We start from the raw sequence: 17165 nt of genomic DNA, 5'->3' as shown, positions 1-17165 counted from the left end.
GCACCCGGACCTGGATGCTCAAGGAATGCCAGTCGCCCTCTTCCCCCCACCCCATGCAGATACTTCCTGTTTGGGGTACCCTCACTCTGCCTGCAGATCCACACAGGACGGTCTGAACTCCTAGGTGTCCGTTACTCTTGCCTCCCATGTGTGAAAAACGCAAGTTTAGGGAATTTGTGGGAGGTGACAACTGCTCCAATCAAAATGAATATATATTTTGAGTACATTGATTAATCATCTACTCCTGTACTTTTAGATGGTTTATTGGATTGGGTATATATTTGCACGACATTTTCACTTTTAGATTTCTTCGTTTTAAGAAATAAACTGACTATAGTTTGTATATGTATTAAGTGTATTATGTATGCCATAAATATAAATGACTCTGTGTACTTAACTGAGCACTTATGCTGTGTCAGGCATTGTGCAGAAGTAGCTCCTTTTAATGGTAGCTCACTGCGCGGAGGAATAATTTTCACAGCAACCCCATGAGGTAAGTGCAATTATTACCCCTACTTTACAGATTAGAAAACTGAGGCTTAAGGATGTTCAGTAACTTAACCAAGGTCACCTTGCTAGTAAGTAAATATTATCGCAATCAAATTTGCTAAATAGCTCCATGTATTGATGATGCTCTTGTTTTACTTTAATTGAAAACTTAGAGATTGTGGTTTAACTGCTTTTAATTTCAAATGAAGCACGCTGCTGAGCTCCCAGTAGAAGAAAAACAGGACAGGTGTTATTTTAATTGAGTGATGGAAGTCGTAACCCGAAGCCTTTTCCAGCGCCGGCTGGAGAGGTCTGGAGGCTGCACCCAACCAGTGCGAGTCTGTAAACTCCCTTGGGTCTGGCGCGTCTCTTTCTTCCAAAGTTGGAGCTCTCCTGGGTGGGAGGAGGCCGGGAGGAGGGTAGATTGGTGACGTCACTCGGGAGCGGGGATAAAGCTCCCCGGCCGCAGTCCAAGAGAGGCGCGAGGACACAGCCCGGGGAGCATAGTGGACTGTCCGGCTCCGGGACACTCACCGTGGGCAGGGCCGCCCCTCGCTGCGCCCCAGTTCCTGGGAGTCAAGGTGCCTTCACCCTAGGAAGGCCGCGCCAGGCGACACCATGCCCCAGAACGTGGTCCTCCCTGGCCCTGCACCCTGGGGGTTCAGGCTGTCAGGAGGCATAGACTTCAACCAGCCTTTGATCATCACCAGGGTAGGTGTTTTCCGTTCTTTTGCTGTAAGTCGGGGACTCAGCTAGTCGCCCTGGAGAAGAGAGTGGCCAGTGAGCCCGTGGGCGCTGGGCAAGCCCTCGGCTTCCAGCTCACAGTTTGAGGAGTGGTCGCAACTTGACAAACTGAGGCTTGGAGGATACAGAGCAGCTAAGAGAATTCACCAACTCAGCTCCAATGGTCTCTGCATCCTCGCGGTCCCCGGTGACTTTCCGAGGAGAGTTGAACTGACAGCGCGATTTCCCTGGGCTCCGAGAAAGCTAGGCTGCGAGGGCGGGGGTGCCCTCTTGGCCTCCACTCCTGCCTCCTTTCAGTACCGAAAGAGATGGGGATCCGGGAAGCAGAGACAAAGCACTGACTCTATGGTTGTTTCTTGGAGTGAGACATGCAAGCGCTTTTCTTGTCTGGATGAAAACTTCAGCAGGGCGCTGTTCACGGGGTACAACCTGGGTTGGCCAGCTTGGAACCACTCATATCAGCCCAGACAGGGAAAACATTACTAATCTGTATGCCTACGTTTCCAGGCATTTTGAATAAATGTTTTCCAAGCTGGGAACTTGGCTGAGGAATCATCACCTATAACTCAAAACTACAAAGAAAACGGGTCAGCTAGTTTAGTTTATCCGATAGAAAGTCACCACTCAATTTAATAATTGAAAATAATGCTCTGCTATCAAAGTCAAGCTTTCTGTTCTTAATATTCTTTAGAGTATTGTCTAATTGAGAGGGGAAAAAAGGAAACCCGTATTTCTGTCCTGTCAGTAAATTTCTAGTTGGTCTAGTTGGTTTTTTTCTAACACAAGTATTTGTCTTAATAGAAAATTACTTCAATTATCACACATATTAAACCTGATTTAAAACCATAAACTCCAGGAATATTATACTTTTTAAGCTTTCTTTTCTTTCTTACTGCTTATACTGTATTTTATAAATATATACTTTATACTCTGATTTACTCACAGAGATTTTTTAACAAGGTAATACCTTTTAAATTCTGTTCTGTTTATACATTTATGAGATTTGGAAACCAATGTCTTTTTAAAATATCTTCAATCGTGTATTGTACAGATGCACACCATGGAACATATCAAGGTTTGTTTTACATTTTTCAAAAACATAGAAACACATCTGACATGTGTTTTTGTATGAGACAGGAAAACTTAACATACCCCTAAAAATGTTCCTAAGTAAATTAAGCAGAAAATGGTTCAGTGATCTGGGCCAAGCAATTCCTTTTATGGATTTACCAAAGAAAACAGTTTCCATTATCGCTACTAAGAAACATTTTTAAAGTTTCTGAAGTATAGTTTTCATTTGTTTGTATTAAATGAAATAAGCTTTTGAATCCTAACGAAGGATAAATTATATTTATATTAAATCCTAAAGAATAATTTTGTCACAAAAATCCTTTAAGTGATTTATAAAGGAAATACCTTGCTATTACTATATAACATGTCAATATGATTCATCTTATGTTTGAAATTTTGAGTTGTTGACATTTTAAACAATGTTTAAAGCAATGCTTACATTTGGACTGCAGGAGTTATTGGTAAATGTATTTGCTATAATGACAATTAGTATTTGGGAAGCCAATTGTTGTTTGAATTTTTAACTCATTACTAATTTGTATCACTCATTTTGACACTTAGTTCAGTAACAATGTATAATCATATATGATTATTTCACTGGACCCTGCCTTTTCTCTTCAATTAATTTAACTCAAGGAGAGCAGGTAAGACCAAATTGTTTTGTATTCCAGATGTCCCCAAAATTATGCACATGGTAGATTTATGTTGAATAAATGAAGGCACATTCATTTGAACTTTTTTTGCCTTAGTGAACACCTAATTGAGAATATTTCCACTGAAACCATAAGAATACTAAAAATCATTTGGAAAAAGACTAAAACATATTGCACAAAAATAATTATCAGTGTTGTGAGTAGGTAGTAGAATTATGCTATTACTTTTATAATTTTATATGATGTGAAAAGGTAGTAAATAAGGTTGTATATCTAAATAAGGTTATACTCTTCTGTTCGCCATGTACTCTTTTAAGCCCTTCATATGCACTGACTCACTGAAATCTCACCTTAATCCAATAAGAATAGTAGCAGTGATGTCCTTTTTTACAGATGAGGGGAGTTAGGCTTCAAGAGATTCATTAACCATTAACTATATTCCCTATGCTTTGTGAGGGGTGTAAATGCTAATCAGTATGTTGTTTTGTACATCTGAAACTAGTTTAAAAAAAAAGAAAAAAATATTTAAACTAAAAAGAAAGAGAGAGAGAGAGAGAGAGAGAGAGAGAGAGAGAGAGAGAGAGAGAGAGAGATGCATTAACCTGCTGATGATCACAAGTGGTGGGACAAATTTGATGCCAGGTCTACCCGCCTCCAGAGTCTGCATTCTGAAGTGCACACATATGAAAAGTTCTGCTTATTGTACAGATATTCTCAAATAGGTGTTTTGTGTCATCAATTCATCACCTGGCCCTATTCATTCTATATCTCTGAGATCTACCACTTTCCTTTTTCTCTACCACTGTCCCTCTTCAAGATTTCATAATGTCCCACCTAGTTGTTTGTCACCCTCTCCGATTTACCCTGCATATTCTTCCCAGCCATCATTAAGAAATGCAAGCTTGCTCCTATCTTCCCATTCTCAAACATCCTTCAATGGCCTCACCAGTTTATAGAGAATAATACATGTGGTCTTTACACACATTCATGGCTTCCCTCCTCTGCCCCAATTCAAAGTCCTAACTTCATTTCCTCCCTCTCTCTTTCTTCTCTCTCCCTTTCCTCCTCTCACTCCATAGGTAGGCAGTGGTGCCACTACCCTGGACTACATAGGATTTCTCTAACATATCTTTGCTCTTGTATCATTTTTCTCCAGAATGCTCTTCCCCACCCCACCCCACTGTCCTCTGGAAACCCAATCAAATAGCGCTGCTCTAACCTTCTTCCAGCAACAAGCATTTCATCCATTTGATTACCATACTTCTGACCTATAACCTCTCTTCAGATCATACCTTGTACCACAGATAAACATCTACATCCTACAAATCTCATGCTCCCAGATGCAGGAACTTTCAAATGGGGGGCTTACTCAGTGCCAAGCACAGTGCCTTGTACATCACATATGTTACAGACACAATATAAACGATTGACTAAATTGTTCATTTTTTAACGTAACTATCATAAATGAGTTCAGATTGTCCTCAAAAATAATCTACAATAAGATGAATGAGAATGTTTTTATTATTAATTGATTTGTCTATTTTAGATAAGTTGCTAAATACTCAAAGAACTGAAATACCAATGCCTGCACTGAATGCCACAAAAAGTTCCATAAATGAGATGTATTCCTCAAGTCAATTAAATCAAGTTTTGTCCTCCTACAAGCTATCTCCTCCCTCCCTGCCTCACACTCTACAAATCCAGACTCTAGTGGTGCTCCTGGTCCTCCATTCCCCCAGAGCTGGGGAAGGGGTTTACAAACGTGACTCACCCCATCCATTGAAATTACACCCATAACTGTTTACAATCCAGTTAATCAGCCAGGTTAATCCTTGTATCATGAAAAACATCAAAAGTAAGGTAAATCAAACACCAGACATTCTCAAAAAAAAAAAAAAAATGAGCCATTGGTTGTGATACATACAAGGTTTAGGAAAGCAATACTAGCCATAGGTGTTTTAGACTTCGTGCAATATTGGGGGAGTAGGAAGTATTTGCAAACACCGTACATAACTGGTCTAAGTATTTCATAGAATAAAGCTTAAGGTTCACATCTCTAAGTAAGCAACTTTTCTTTTTCTGGCAAAAAATTCTAAGGAGTCTTTTTTTTTTTTTTTTTTTTTTTAAGTGTTTGGACCACCCAGAAGGTGGAATGGATCTACTGTCACTGCCAACTTACAGATCGTTTGTTTTCACAAATGGTCCAATTTGGAATAAACTACAAGCTTCTTTTGTGCACATGATGTAGAATTATTATATACATCTGATGCCAGTATGTCCTTTCCCACTCAATTCCTCTACCTCCTTCCCTCTGCCCTCCTTTCATTCAGAGCACACCCAGGTTTCGGATCACTGTAACCAAGAATGCTACATGGATCTGGATACCAACGTAGAAAATGTTAGTGTATTCTTAAGTTACACAGGCTTTAACATAGAAAAATATATTACTTTAATACAAACTATATTTGAAATTTGAACTTTTAGAAAGAAATGTTCAAAGTTGAATGCAACCCTTTTCCAGGATTCAAGTATAGTACAAAGGTTGATTCGAATAAAAACCTGTTTAATTTTGTTCTAGCAAAAATGTGTCTGCATGGAAGTGCTGGTTCATATGTTCATAACATCCATACATCCCACAATTACCTATTAAGTGCAGAATGTGTTATATGTGGAAGGCCCTGTAGGGGATACAATTATTACTTAATGGGTTTCCATGTCCTGAGAAGCTAATATATCAGAAGAGAAGGGACATGTTCATAAACCAACATGTTACAACCTGTCCAGGATTCCATGGGGGAAAAAAAAGAAAAGTGTGGCCAAAGAGACAGGAGGAGTCAAGGGAGAGAGGACCTGCAGGAGTGGTATGGTGGGATAGCGGAAGAGCTTGAGCTATTAAGTTAGCCAGATCCATGAGGGAAATTCAGATGTTCATTGGATGTGTGACCCTAAGCAAGTTTCTTATACTTTCTGAGCATCAGTTTTCTCATCTTAAAAGATTGTTTTGAGAATTGAGATAATAGTTCTCAGCGATAATACAATACCAATAATAATAACAATACCATAATGGTTCTCAACCCTGGCTTCGCATCAGACTCACCCATATAACTTTGGTAAATACCCATGCCCAGGTACTACTTACAGAGATTCTGATTTAACGGGTGTGGGGTATGGCTCTGCAAATGTAGACTGTCAATGCCGGAGAGCTTTAGATGCCAGGAGAGGCGCTGGAATTTACCTGTAGGCAATGGCGAACAACTAAATGGAGACAGGGCAACTAAAGACACTCACGAAAGAGGACTTCCAGAGCTGCCTCAGAAAGTGGCAAGAATGATGGGATAAATGTGTTCAAAGCAAGGGGGAGTATTTTCAGGGGGATTAATGGCAATGTATCTTTTACTGCAATAAATAGTTTTAATTAAACATTCACAATATTGTTTGATCACACCTTGTACACACACAACCCTACCTTCCACTCATTCTAACCAGAGCTAAATAAAACACTGTTAGCCTTTTCTAAATCAAGATGAAGTATTGTGCAACTTAAATCTATTTCATTGTATTAGAAAATGGCTTTAAAAGCAAATGCACTGAGCCATGTTTTCTCATATTTTAACTCAAAGGAAAGCATTCTGATCTTAGAAGTTAAAAAATAGATAGTACTAATTTTGACCAACTATAGCTAGAGGAAACTGAAAGTTTAAGATTATTTTTAACTCTACAAGTCAAACTGAGGATGGAAATTTTATTATTCTAACAATTCTGGGTCGGGGAGACTTTCTAAATGGGAAACAGCTATGAAATGCCTCCCCAAGGCTGAGATGTAATAATTCCCAGTTGTCTTCACCCAGATCCTATCAATTATTCCTAACAGAAAATGATTGTGATCACTACAGTAGGATGATCACAGAAATAAAGTGAGTACAATAAACATTTTAGTGATGAGACTGAAGATCTAGGACACATGAGAATTTACTATTTTAGCGAGTTTATTTATTTAGGTGAGTCTTGGATCGCCCTTCGGGCCACAAAGTTAAACAGAATCAATAGCTAGATTAAGCAAATAGAGGGGGTGAAAATGGATTAATGACTGATCCTCATTAGGGACAATCTAATTTATTCCCGGAGCAGTTTTAGGTTTAAGTCAAGTTCTATGTATGTATTATTCTGCTTTAATAGTGGGAACTTGCAAATGTAACAATGATTTTTTTTGACAATAATAGCCATAATCTTTGGGCATGTAGAGACTAGCTCTTTTTGTTTCATAAATTCTGATTTAAACAGCCTTTTCATTCATTTTTCAATTAATTATTAATTAATTCAAAACAATGGAATATACACAGTGAAGCATTATGAATATACATAATATACATATCCTCGAGAACTTCCAGTGTAACTGGGAAGAGAGATAATACACAAGTAAATAAACAAACATAAAAGTGCAAATTGTCTTCATTAAGGAAATGAACAGGGTGCAATGGTGGAGAATAATGGTGCAGGAACTGGAGAAACTACTTCAGATGTTTAGGGAAGTCTCTCTGAGACTGTGACTTTTAAGCCTAGACCTAAAGGATGAGAAGGGACAACTGGTGAAGACTGGGGAAAGCATTTTAGGCAAAAATAACAGTGCATGTAAAGCCCTAATGAGGGTACAAGATTGGCCTATTTGAGGACCTAAAAGGAAACCAGAATAGCTCCAGTGCAGTAGATGAGTGAGAGCAGGAGGGGTCTCAGATGATGTTAGAGAAGTAGGTAGGAAAAGACTGGGTGAGGACTATTAGGCAGTGGTAAACACTTGGGATTTACCCAAAAAAATAGGTATAGCAATAAAAAGAATAATAGACTTTGAATATTCAACATGGTAATAATTTCAAATTTGCTATCTTTTAAACATTTAACAACTAGATTTTAGATTTTCCCATATTTCTTATAAGGATTCCTTTCATTGCCCCACCTCCAAAAAGAAACAAACATGATTTCTGTAGATAACATAAAATTGGACCTTGCTTTTTTTAACTAATTTGATCATCTCTGTTTTTAAAAAGTGTGGTATGTTTAGAGCATTTACATTTAATGTAATTATGGACAGAGTTTAATTAAAATCTTGCATCTTGTTCATTGTTTTCTATTTGTTCCATCTGTCCTTCATTCATGGATAAGAGACTGTGCATGGACACAAATTTCCCTTCTGTCTGCAGTTCCCAGGGGTTCTAGACTCTCAATGCTAACTCACACTTGGCTTTTAGCAATTTGTTCATAATTTTAGCTAAATTGTTCTTGACAGCTAGAATGGTAGCCTCATCTTCCTCCGTGGTTTGATACAGGTAAGCCCAGGCTTACATTTTGTCTTTCCTTATAGGCATCTGTCTTTCCTTAAATTCCAGGCTAGTTGGTCACCCTGCAACTTCAGCTGTCTGAAGAGTTCATGAAAAGTTATAATTTTATAATATTATAAAGATTCGTCTTATTCACAGGGATTCTCTTTCCAGCTTTCTACATCCCAGGTGTCCCCTCATGTGAATTTTAAACATCATAACTTGTATGGATGCTAAAGCATTTTCAAATCAAATATAAAAAGCTCCCTAAATTTAGTAAAGTTCTATTCCTAAATAGAGAGTTTGGGTGAGAAAAACCCTAAAAAAAAAAAGAAATTTGGTTTAAAGCAAAGAAAATATGATTCAAACAGGGTGTTATGGAAGGTGTTCTAAAAAGAATAAGAGATGTCAAAAGAAATGTGGTAAGAAACAAAATTATTTAATATGATGGAAAAATAGAGTTAATACAATTTATCAATTAACAGCTATTTTAATCATATTTTATGATTCCCTGCCCAGTAAAACATTTAAAATGTTACAAATACATTTGAAATACAAATGTCAGGCATGTAACTCAAGATATTGTAGGATGTTGATTTTTAAATGGTGCCATGATTTCTTCCAGATTACTCCAGGAAGCAAGGCGGCAGCTGCCAACCTGTGTCCTGGAGATGTCATCCTGGCTATTGATGGCTTTGGTACAGAATCTATGACTCATGCTGATGCACAGGACAGGATTAAAGCAGCAGCACACCAGCTATGTCTCAAAATTGACAGGTGCTCTTAAATTAAAAGTGTTAAAATGTAATCTGTTTGGCAGGAGAACCTGAGCCATAACTGTAAATGACTCCATCCTCCCAATGAGAAGCGTGTCACAGAACCTAGAATTTTTGACTGGCTTTTTATACATCTACTTTGGTCTGTTCTTCACTGCAGTCAGTCAATCTAGTAGTTGTTAACAAACTATTGCTAAAAGGAATTCTCTAGAATGTCAGAATAATGAAAGAGGCTAAAGGAATACTAATCTAGTTAATTGACTATGAAAACAGAAACATTACATGTATCGGCCACAGGCACACTAGACAGCACAGCTAGCTGTACTGCTTTTCTAAATGGGGTAGTGAACGGAATTTAAAGATTCTCTTAAAAGAATCTCTTGACTTGGCAAATGTGTCATGTTAAAAATTGGTGGTTAATAGGCTGTATGCCATTGACTCTTGTGTACAGAATTCAGCCCAGAAGAATTTCACAAGGTGTGATACTGCATGTGCACGTGAGTGTGTTAGATACTGAGACATTTCTGACTGAAAACAGTATGAGGAAATTGAACCTGATCTTTTGCCATCAGAGCCCTGATATGAAGCTGAATCATGAAACTAATGTCTTGTTATAGTGGTTGTTAGTGTATATTTATCCTGTTGCTAACGTATTCATAATTTTCCCTGACGGTACATAGGGTACACAGTTGACCTGCCATTTCACGGGGGTAAAACAGACTCTTTCCCCATATGCATAACCTGTGTTCCCGCCAAGCACGCTGTCCCTAAAATCACACACTCCCAAACAGGTACATAGAAAGCTTTGGACAAAGCACATTTCCTGGATGCCAGCAGCATCCTCTTCCTGGTTACGACCTCACATGGCCTTCTTCGGGGCACGCACAGAGAGACATTTTACTTCTTTTCCTCTTTTTATAAGGGCATTAATTCCACCACGAAAGCCCTATTCTTAGGACCTAATCTTACCTTAATTACCTCCCAAAGACCCCACTTCCAAATATCATCACACTGGGGATTAGGGTTTCAACAGATGAATTTGATGGAGGGACACAAACATTCAGTTCATAGTGGTACATGTTGATCCATTCAAGTTTTCCCAAAAGTACATTAAAAACCAAAGACTAATCAGATGGGAGAAGACAGACTAATGAGCAAGAAATATTGCTTTTGCCTAAATTACCAAGGGTTGATAGTATTTTTATAAACATAATAAGAAATTAAGGAATGCTAAAACTGGAAGTGCCGTTAGAATTTGGAGTTTACAAACTTTGTTTTATTTATAGGGCAGAAACTCGCTTATGGTCTCCACAGGTATCCGAAGATGGGAAGGCTCATCCTTTCAAAATCAACTTAGAATCAGAACCACAGGTATGAATTTTAGAGTAAATGATATTCGCATTACATTTCCTTTTAAATGATGTAGGTAACTTGCAAGAGAAAGAAGTGGCAAATATGAAAAATTGGAATAAGCTGCCTCATGAAGCAGTTGTCTGTCTTTACTCTCTGAGATTAATTTATATTATCCATGTCTTCTTGCCTCAAGAAAAAGGAGTAGCATGCCTAGGCAAACATCTTGGTAAATGACACATGTGTTTTCATCAGGAAAAATTTGGCTATATCTATGCATAGTCCACTTACTTTTTTCACTTTTTATGATGGACTTCTACCAAACCACCATGAAATAATACCATAGTTTAAGATGTCAGAACAAAGCAAAACAAAAGTAGAGTCTGCCACTTGAAACAGGTGTCTCTAATCTAATACTTATTGTGAACTTCAATTCTTCAAGGTCTTCACCCAGATCTTGTTTTACATCCTTCTTTAATTCTCAGTTCTGGCATTCAATAGTTAAATTTACTCTATGAAATTTTGCATTGAGTAATCACAGTGATAGTCTGCCCCGTGCAGTTGAATTACAAAGATAAAGGATTTTCCCTTGAGGCAACTCTACCTACTGAGCTAAATTAATAATTTGATGCTTATTTGACCATGTCTACTCTCAAAAGTTCCAACAATCTGAAATTACACCAACTTTCAATTGTTTTGTATGGAAAATGTGATTAAGAAAGGGTTTTATAACCTCTACTTAGAAGTTCCCCAAATTTAGAGAGACAAGATATATGAATTAAATATCCCTTTTAAAACAAATATTCCTACTAAACTGAATAGATATTCCCAAAGTGTAGTTTTTCTATATATCTAATAAAAACGAACTGAAAACATATTTGTAATTTATGCTTCAGCAGTGTTTCCCCTTTCAGTATCATCAATACTGAATTTGTCCTTCAGGTTTCCCATTTGTCTCCATAAGCCTCTATTTTCTTCGTAAAATGCATGTAGAGTAACATATATACACGTATCTCATAGAGCTTCTCAAAGATTTAAGTAAAATAATATCGTAAAAGAACTCGGCACATTGACTCATTCATAGAGATACTGAATTAAGTGGGAGCTCTTGTTGTTCTTGGTACAGTACCTCCTAATCTCCAACCCCACCCCTGCCCCCACCAGGCTGTGATCAGAAGGCCTCCTGGTCTTTTCTGACAGGGAAATAGGAAGCTGCCTCTGTGATAGGGTTTCCTAGAGACCAGGAAGGCCTTCCTCATTACTATTATGAGGGTCATTATAAATTACTTTGGATTAAAACTTTGTTTTCAGTTAAAATACTCAATCAATAGCTGACAAATGAACGAAAGGAATGGGAGGGTCTAAAGATAAAATGTATTTTGTAACATTGCCCAAGACCAATCCTGGGAACCAATTCTCAGAGGGTGTTCTGCCACCTTCCCCAGCTGTTGCACAGTAAAAGTGATTGTGCAAGGTAAGTGGGATAGTTATTTAAGTCAGATAAGCGTTCTGTTCTTCAGAGTAAGCAAGCAAAAGATAAAATGGCTGATGGTGGCTTACTCTGGCCTCCCTGGTGGGTGGGTGAATAATAATACCTCTAATCAACATTCTCTTTGATAAAAGAAAAGATTGGAAGAAGAAAAAGCAGAGTTCTTGAGGTAGAACTGTCCCTTGTCATAGCCCTGTGCAGTAATGCCCAAGCCTACTCACTTCCTCCCATCCTCCCACTTAGAGGCAACGCATGAGAAAAAAAGATCATATGGTGCTTTAAAAAACCAAAGAAAAAGGAAATTTAAAGCTTACATAGACACATGTTTTGGACCACACATTCTCCTACTATCTTCAGGACAACCTGGATAGAATTCTGAATTTCTTTTTCCTTACATAGTACACGTCCAAAATTGTACTGCACCCTTTTGCAACTTATTTTTCCCTTCAAGATTTCTCCTAATTTTTTAAACCCAATTTTATCTATGAGATGCCAAGATATAGGGCCCATTAGACAGATTTGAGAAAGTCCCAAACCCCAGTGATCCCTGATCATGTTACAGCGCCCCCTCTAGCGGGGCGGGGTAGGGGGGGTGGGGGGGGCTGACTCAGCAAGTACTAACTAAGCACAGGGTGAGCTTAGACAGAGGCTGGAGCCTGTGTATTACTAACATGTCTCCAGAATTGGAGTTTAAGGGCAACGGCCTAAGTTTTAGCTCTAGAAGAGGCCCCTTTTGTAAACTATGAGTATTTATCTATGACTATAGTTTTTCCAAGAATTGGATTTTAAAACAGAATCTTAATTTTAAATACCCTGACCTCTTGTCAATCATGTGTTAGCCCATGTGCCCTGCAGTTTGGGGCCAGACAATGTGGACATTTATGATGCTACAAATGAGGAAAAGATACAGAATGAGATTGTGTTTTTTTTTAAAAGGTAAAAAGTGGGTTAAGGGCTACAGAAGCCAGTCAGATGGAGCCTTTGGACATTCCTTTAGTTTGAGTCATGACTAATTCCTACTGGCAACCTCTCCAAGAGGACGTGTTTGAAGGACTCAGAGATAAGAACCATTTCAGTTATTTTCCTAATGGACCGAAGGATGCCTACTCCTTATATCTTCAAGCCAGATTTATGAGTGATCAGTTCACGGAAATTGGCACTTCAGGACACACATTCCCTACACAGCACAGCTAAATTTCAGCACAACCTCTGCTATCCAAAAATCCAATAGCATAAACTGGAACAAAATGCAGTGATAAAACTGAGCAGTGAATTTAATTTGCAAAATGAAATTAGAGAAAAGCTAAACTGTGGTCATGTTTTTATTCTTCTTTTATTTTTTAATTAAGGCAAAGAGATTTCGTTTTTGTTTTCTGTTTGTTTGTTTGTTTGTTTGTTTGTTTGTTTGTTGTCCCAAATGAGCACTCTGCAAATAAAGCAAACTTTTGGGCAACAAAGGTGTGCCAGTGTGAGAAACAAATGCCATTAATATATCATTTCTTAAGATGCCATTATAGATGAATTGTAAAATGCCATTGGGCAATACAATATTTGAGTTCTTGTTTCTCAACACAACTCATACTCTGTTGTAAGTGATATGACCTTTGCCATTGGAATAAAATGCTTTTTTTTTTTTTTTTTCATTTTAAAAGTAATATATATTTGTTGGAAAAAAATCCACTATTGTATATACTACCATCCAAGCCTAGCTACAGATAGTGAAGTATTAGTATATTTATTTCGAGTCTGTTTCCCTATGCATAAGTTTAGGCTTTCGGGACTTTTTCTTACACAGTTATAGTAATAATTGATACAAAACTTTATCACGTATTTTGTTCATGTTTCCATGCAATTATGAAATAGTTAAAACTTGTTTTAATGAATTTAGACTCAAAACCTTAGAGTTTATCATTTAGATCAACCCTAGCCATTGAATAAACACTTTCCATATAATCCTGAACCTGGCCTATGAGCAGACAATATGCATTTTTCTACACAAAACATTGCTCTAGGCTCAAGGTATGTTACTGTTCTTTGTCTTCCCTCAAAGCATACCTTTTTGAATAAAACATTACCTCAGCATTGTCTGATATTAGTTGGACAACTCAAAATTATAATGGAGTTATCACAAAACAGGAAAAATGCTTTTCAGAAACAAAAACTGGTTCTTTTCTAAAGGATAAGATAGTGATTTCCATTTCCACATAAAGAATTGCATCCTTGCATATAAGATTTGATAATAAAGATGCACAGTCAGGTGGAGTATGGTTTGAAATTGTTTATATTTTCATAACTTTATTCTACAAGGTTTTGATAACTGGACGACAGCCTACACAGAGCAAATTTTTGTAATCCCCATTTCTCTAACCTCTTTGTCCATGAGACGTGGGAAACACTTGAAACAGATCAGTGCAGAAAAAATAATTATGAAGGTGGCTTTTTAATTTGCGGGGTGAAGATGAGTCAGAGGGAGGATTGTTCATAAATTCCAAACATGATAAAATATAATCATTTAGTCAGTATGGCTTGATCAAATATACAATCACTTGATATAGTGTTTTCCTTATTTCCCCAACACTTTTCTTATAAATAAATGTACCAGGGGTGTCAAACAAGTGGACGTTTTGGTCAGCATTGCTCAAGCAGTAGTTCACTGTAATCAGAAGTGTCTGGACGCTGATGGTAACCACTTTGAGCACCTCTTGTAATTGCAGAAGTCAGACGTGACTTGTATTCATCTTTTGATATCAGTATATATTGAGCATTACAATTTTAATACAGTTTTCCTTTCTTAAAATGCATATACATTTTTTGGCACCCTCTGTGTGTGTGTGTGTGTGTGTGTATATATATATATACACACACACACAGAGGGTGATATATATATATATATCTCAAACATGATATATCTCATACATGTTCCTATTGGAGTTGGCAATTGCCTCAGTTCTCAGACTCAATTTTTATTTGTGACACTGTCTCCAAGAGAGAAACTGAAAGGTGAACTGTTTTTGAATGCTGTCCTTGTTGAGGTCATTCCAGGACTCGGGAGATTGTCAAGAGCTGCATTCTCTCGATGTCAGCAGATCTCTGCCAAGTTTCTTAGCTTTTACTATAGCAGCTCTAGCATTTTATAAATTCAAACTATAATTCCTTAATATAAACTCCTAACATTTAAAAATAATATTTAAAAATGTAATTAATTACAATGATTACTTATTGAATTCCTAAGAGATAAGAATCATCTGGATGCTTTTGTCTGGGTAGAATAAACACAAGAGCTGGACTATATTAACTGCCATATAAAGTTTTTACTGGTATTTTCCATGACTAATTATTTTCCACTATAAACGAAAAGAAATGAAAGTGGAATAGCAAATGTCTAATTGGTTTTGTCTTTCGATTCTGTTTAACTATCAACAGTGACGTAAGACTTGGACAGAATGTTGCCTCTCAGTGCCATATTTACGTTTTTCGTTTACCTTTGGTGTATACATTTCATTGTGCTTTTTTGGAATGACTTAGACCCCATAAACTAATGCTTTACACAGCCTAAATACGAATGTTTGAAGCGTATATTAGAAACCCTTCCTTTTATGATCTGAATAGAAAATAGAAGGGTATTTTTTCCTTAACAAATTATGCATTTGTGACTTTTGCAATATATAACCAAAACTGAAAATGGCAAAGAAAAAAGCTTGGAGCTGATTAACTTATTTGCTGCTACTTAGAAGTACTACTAGAGATTTTTTTTTCCCATAAAGCCATCACATTATGTTAACTAACCTTTTCAATTCTATTTACCAAAATCTTTAATGCATATCATATTGTGGTGTGTGTTTTTTTTCAAAAAGCTAAGTTCCATATAATTTGAGTCCTTCAGTCCTGCCTGATTCATTCTCTTAATTAGCCTGAGAGATTTATTATTCACCAAAACTAAATTAGGCAATTAGCCTTCTGTCTTCTTTCATAACAAAAAGAGTAACAAAGCTCAAATCATGGCCATTGTCATTAGTTACAATTATTTCCAATTCATAATTTCATGTCACAATAATGTCTAATCATAATGGTTAATCATAAAACACAGCCAATCCAAATTCATTATTAAATTAGCCAGAACAATCCTGTTGTACCACTATATAAACATTTGAGTACATACATTTTCACATGTTCTGGGATTCAGCACTTTTCTAAAGCCACATTTGGTTGTTTCAGTCATTCATCTATCTAATAGCAACAACCATATTGTCACCCAACCAACTCCTACGCACTGAGCCATTATTCGAAAGGGAAAAGAAAAAAAAAAAGGAAGGAATCAATAAGCTAGTAGTCAATTCAATCAACAGTCCCATAGTCTATTGTATTCAACTCAGACCTTCTTGTCAAATTCAGGAGGCTATTAAAATATGCTGTCCATGGCTGGTGAGAGAAAAGCTGCCCTTGACCATATCACAGATTTTCAGGGACCATGAGATTTGGGGCAGCTGGAGTCAGTCATTTGATACTGCACCCCATTTGCCTTCTCATAACTTTATTTTTTTCAAATGGGCTTTGCCAATAGCCTAGATGGGGCCATAGGGAGTATGTGTGGTGATTGCCTGTTCAGGAGAACCAAAAGAAAGCATTATGCTGCTTAGGTCCCTGCAGGAAGAGGCTGGTGTTCTCAGGCATAAGAATCTCCATGCAAAACTCTGGTTCCACCCCTAAAAAGAGGAGATCGTTTCTTTCCTAACAAAAAAAGCACCATCCCACAATTTACTGGTTTGTAATGACAAGAAAGAAACAATGACATAAAAAAGAATACTACCAGGTATTTTTACTTTTTAATAAAAACAGTCTTTTTCCAGTAACATTTCAAGTAATCATGTTTGTACTACTTGAAATCTGTGTGAAACACTGGTGACACATTCACAGAAGTAAATGAAGTTGATGTGAATGTGTGAGTGAAAATATTGTAGTAAAGATTTATCTTACTAAGTCTGCCAAATGAAAAGATTTGGAAAGAGAATTAGCTCGTGTGTATTTTAGCATTCTATTTTGGTTTTCTTCCGCTGCTTATAAGAAAAAAAATTATAACTTTATAAAATTATAAATCTATATAAAAATTGGAAAATGTGCTTTCGACATTAAAAAATAATATAGAATTTAAGATCATTTAGGCATATTTCAAGCTCAGAATTTAGGACTCTGATGTTTGATCCTTTTCTTTAAGCAATAAAGTGAAAATCCTTTTGTGACTCGTATAATTAGTTATGTCTGCATTAGTGACCTTAGTCTTTCG

At 37.0% G+C, this 17165-nt stretch overlaps 1 protein-coding gene across 3 annotated transcripts in view; it reads left to right on the top strand.

Annotated features, from left to right (window-relative positions):
* Nucleotides 1-950: 950 nt before the first annotated feature.
* The window catches only part of PDLIM3 (PDZ and LIM domain 3), a 28545-nt gene continuing 12330 nt past the window's right edge, over nt 951-17165 (top strand). For 2 of the 3 annotated variants that reach the window (XM_019736168.3, XM_019736169.3), the window contains exons 1-3: nt 958-1200; nt 8895-9046; nt 10332-10416. In XM_019736168.3, the coding sequence (XP_019591727.1) occupies nt 1108-1200; nt 8895-9046; nt 10332-10416 (330 nt within the window). In that variant the 5' untranslated portion in view covers nt 958-1107. Of the gene's footprint in view, nt 1201-8894; nt 9047-10331; nt 10417-17165 lie in introns of all 3 variants that reach the window. The other variant, XM_019736170.3, reaches the window with a different exon arrangement.

This window comes from Rhinolophus sinicus, chromosome 16 (assembly GCF_057876585.1).
Source record: "Rhinolophus sinicus isolate RSI-liver-muscle chromosome 16, RSI-T2T, whole genome shotgun sequence".
NCBI lineage: Eukaryota > Metazoa > Chordata > Mammalia > Chiroptera > Rhinolophidae > Rhinolophus > Rhinolophus sinicus.
This window is presented reverse-complemented; position numbering and strand designations above follow the sequence as displayed.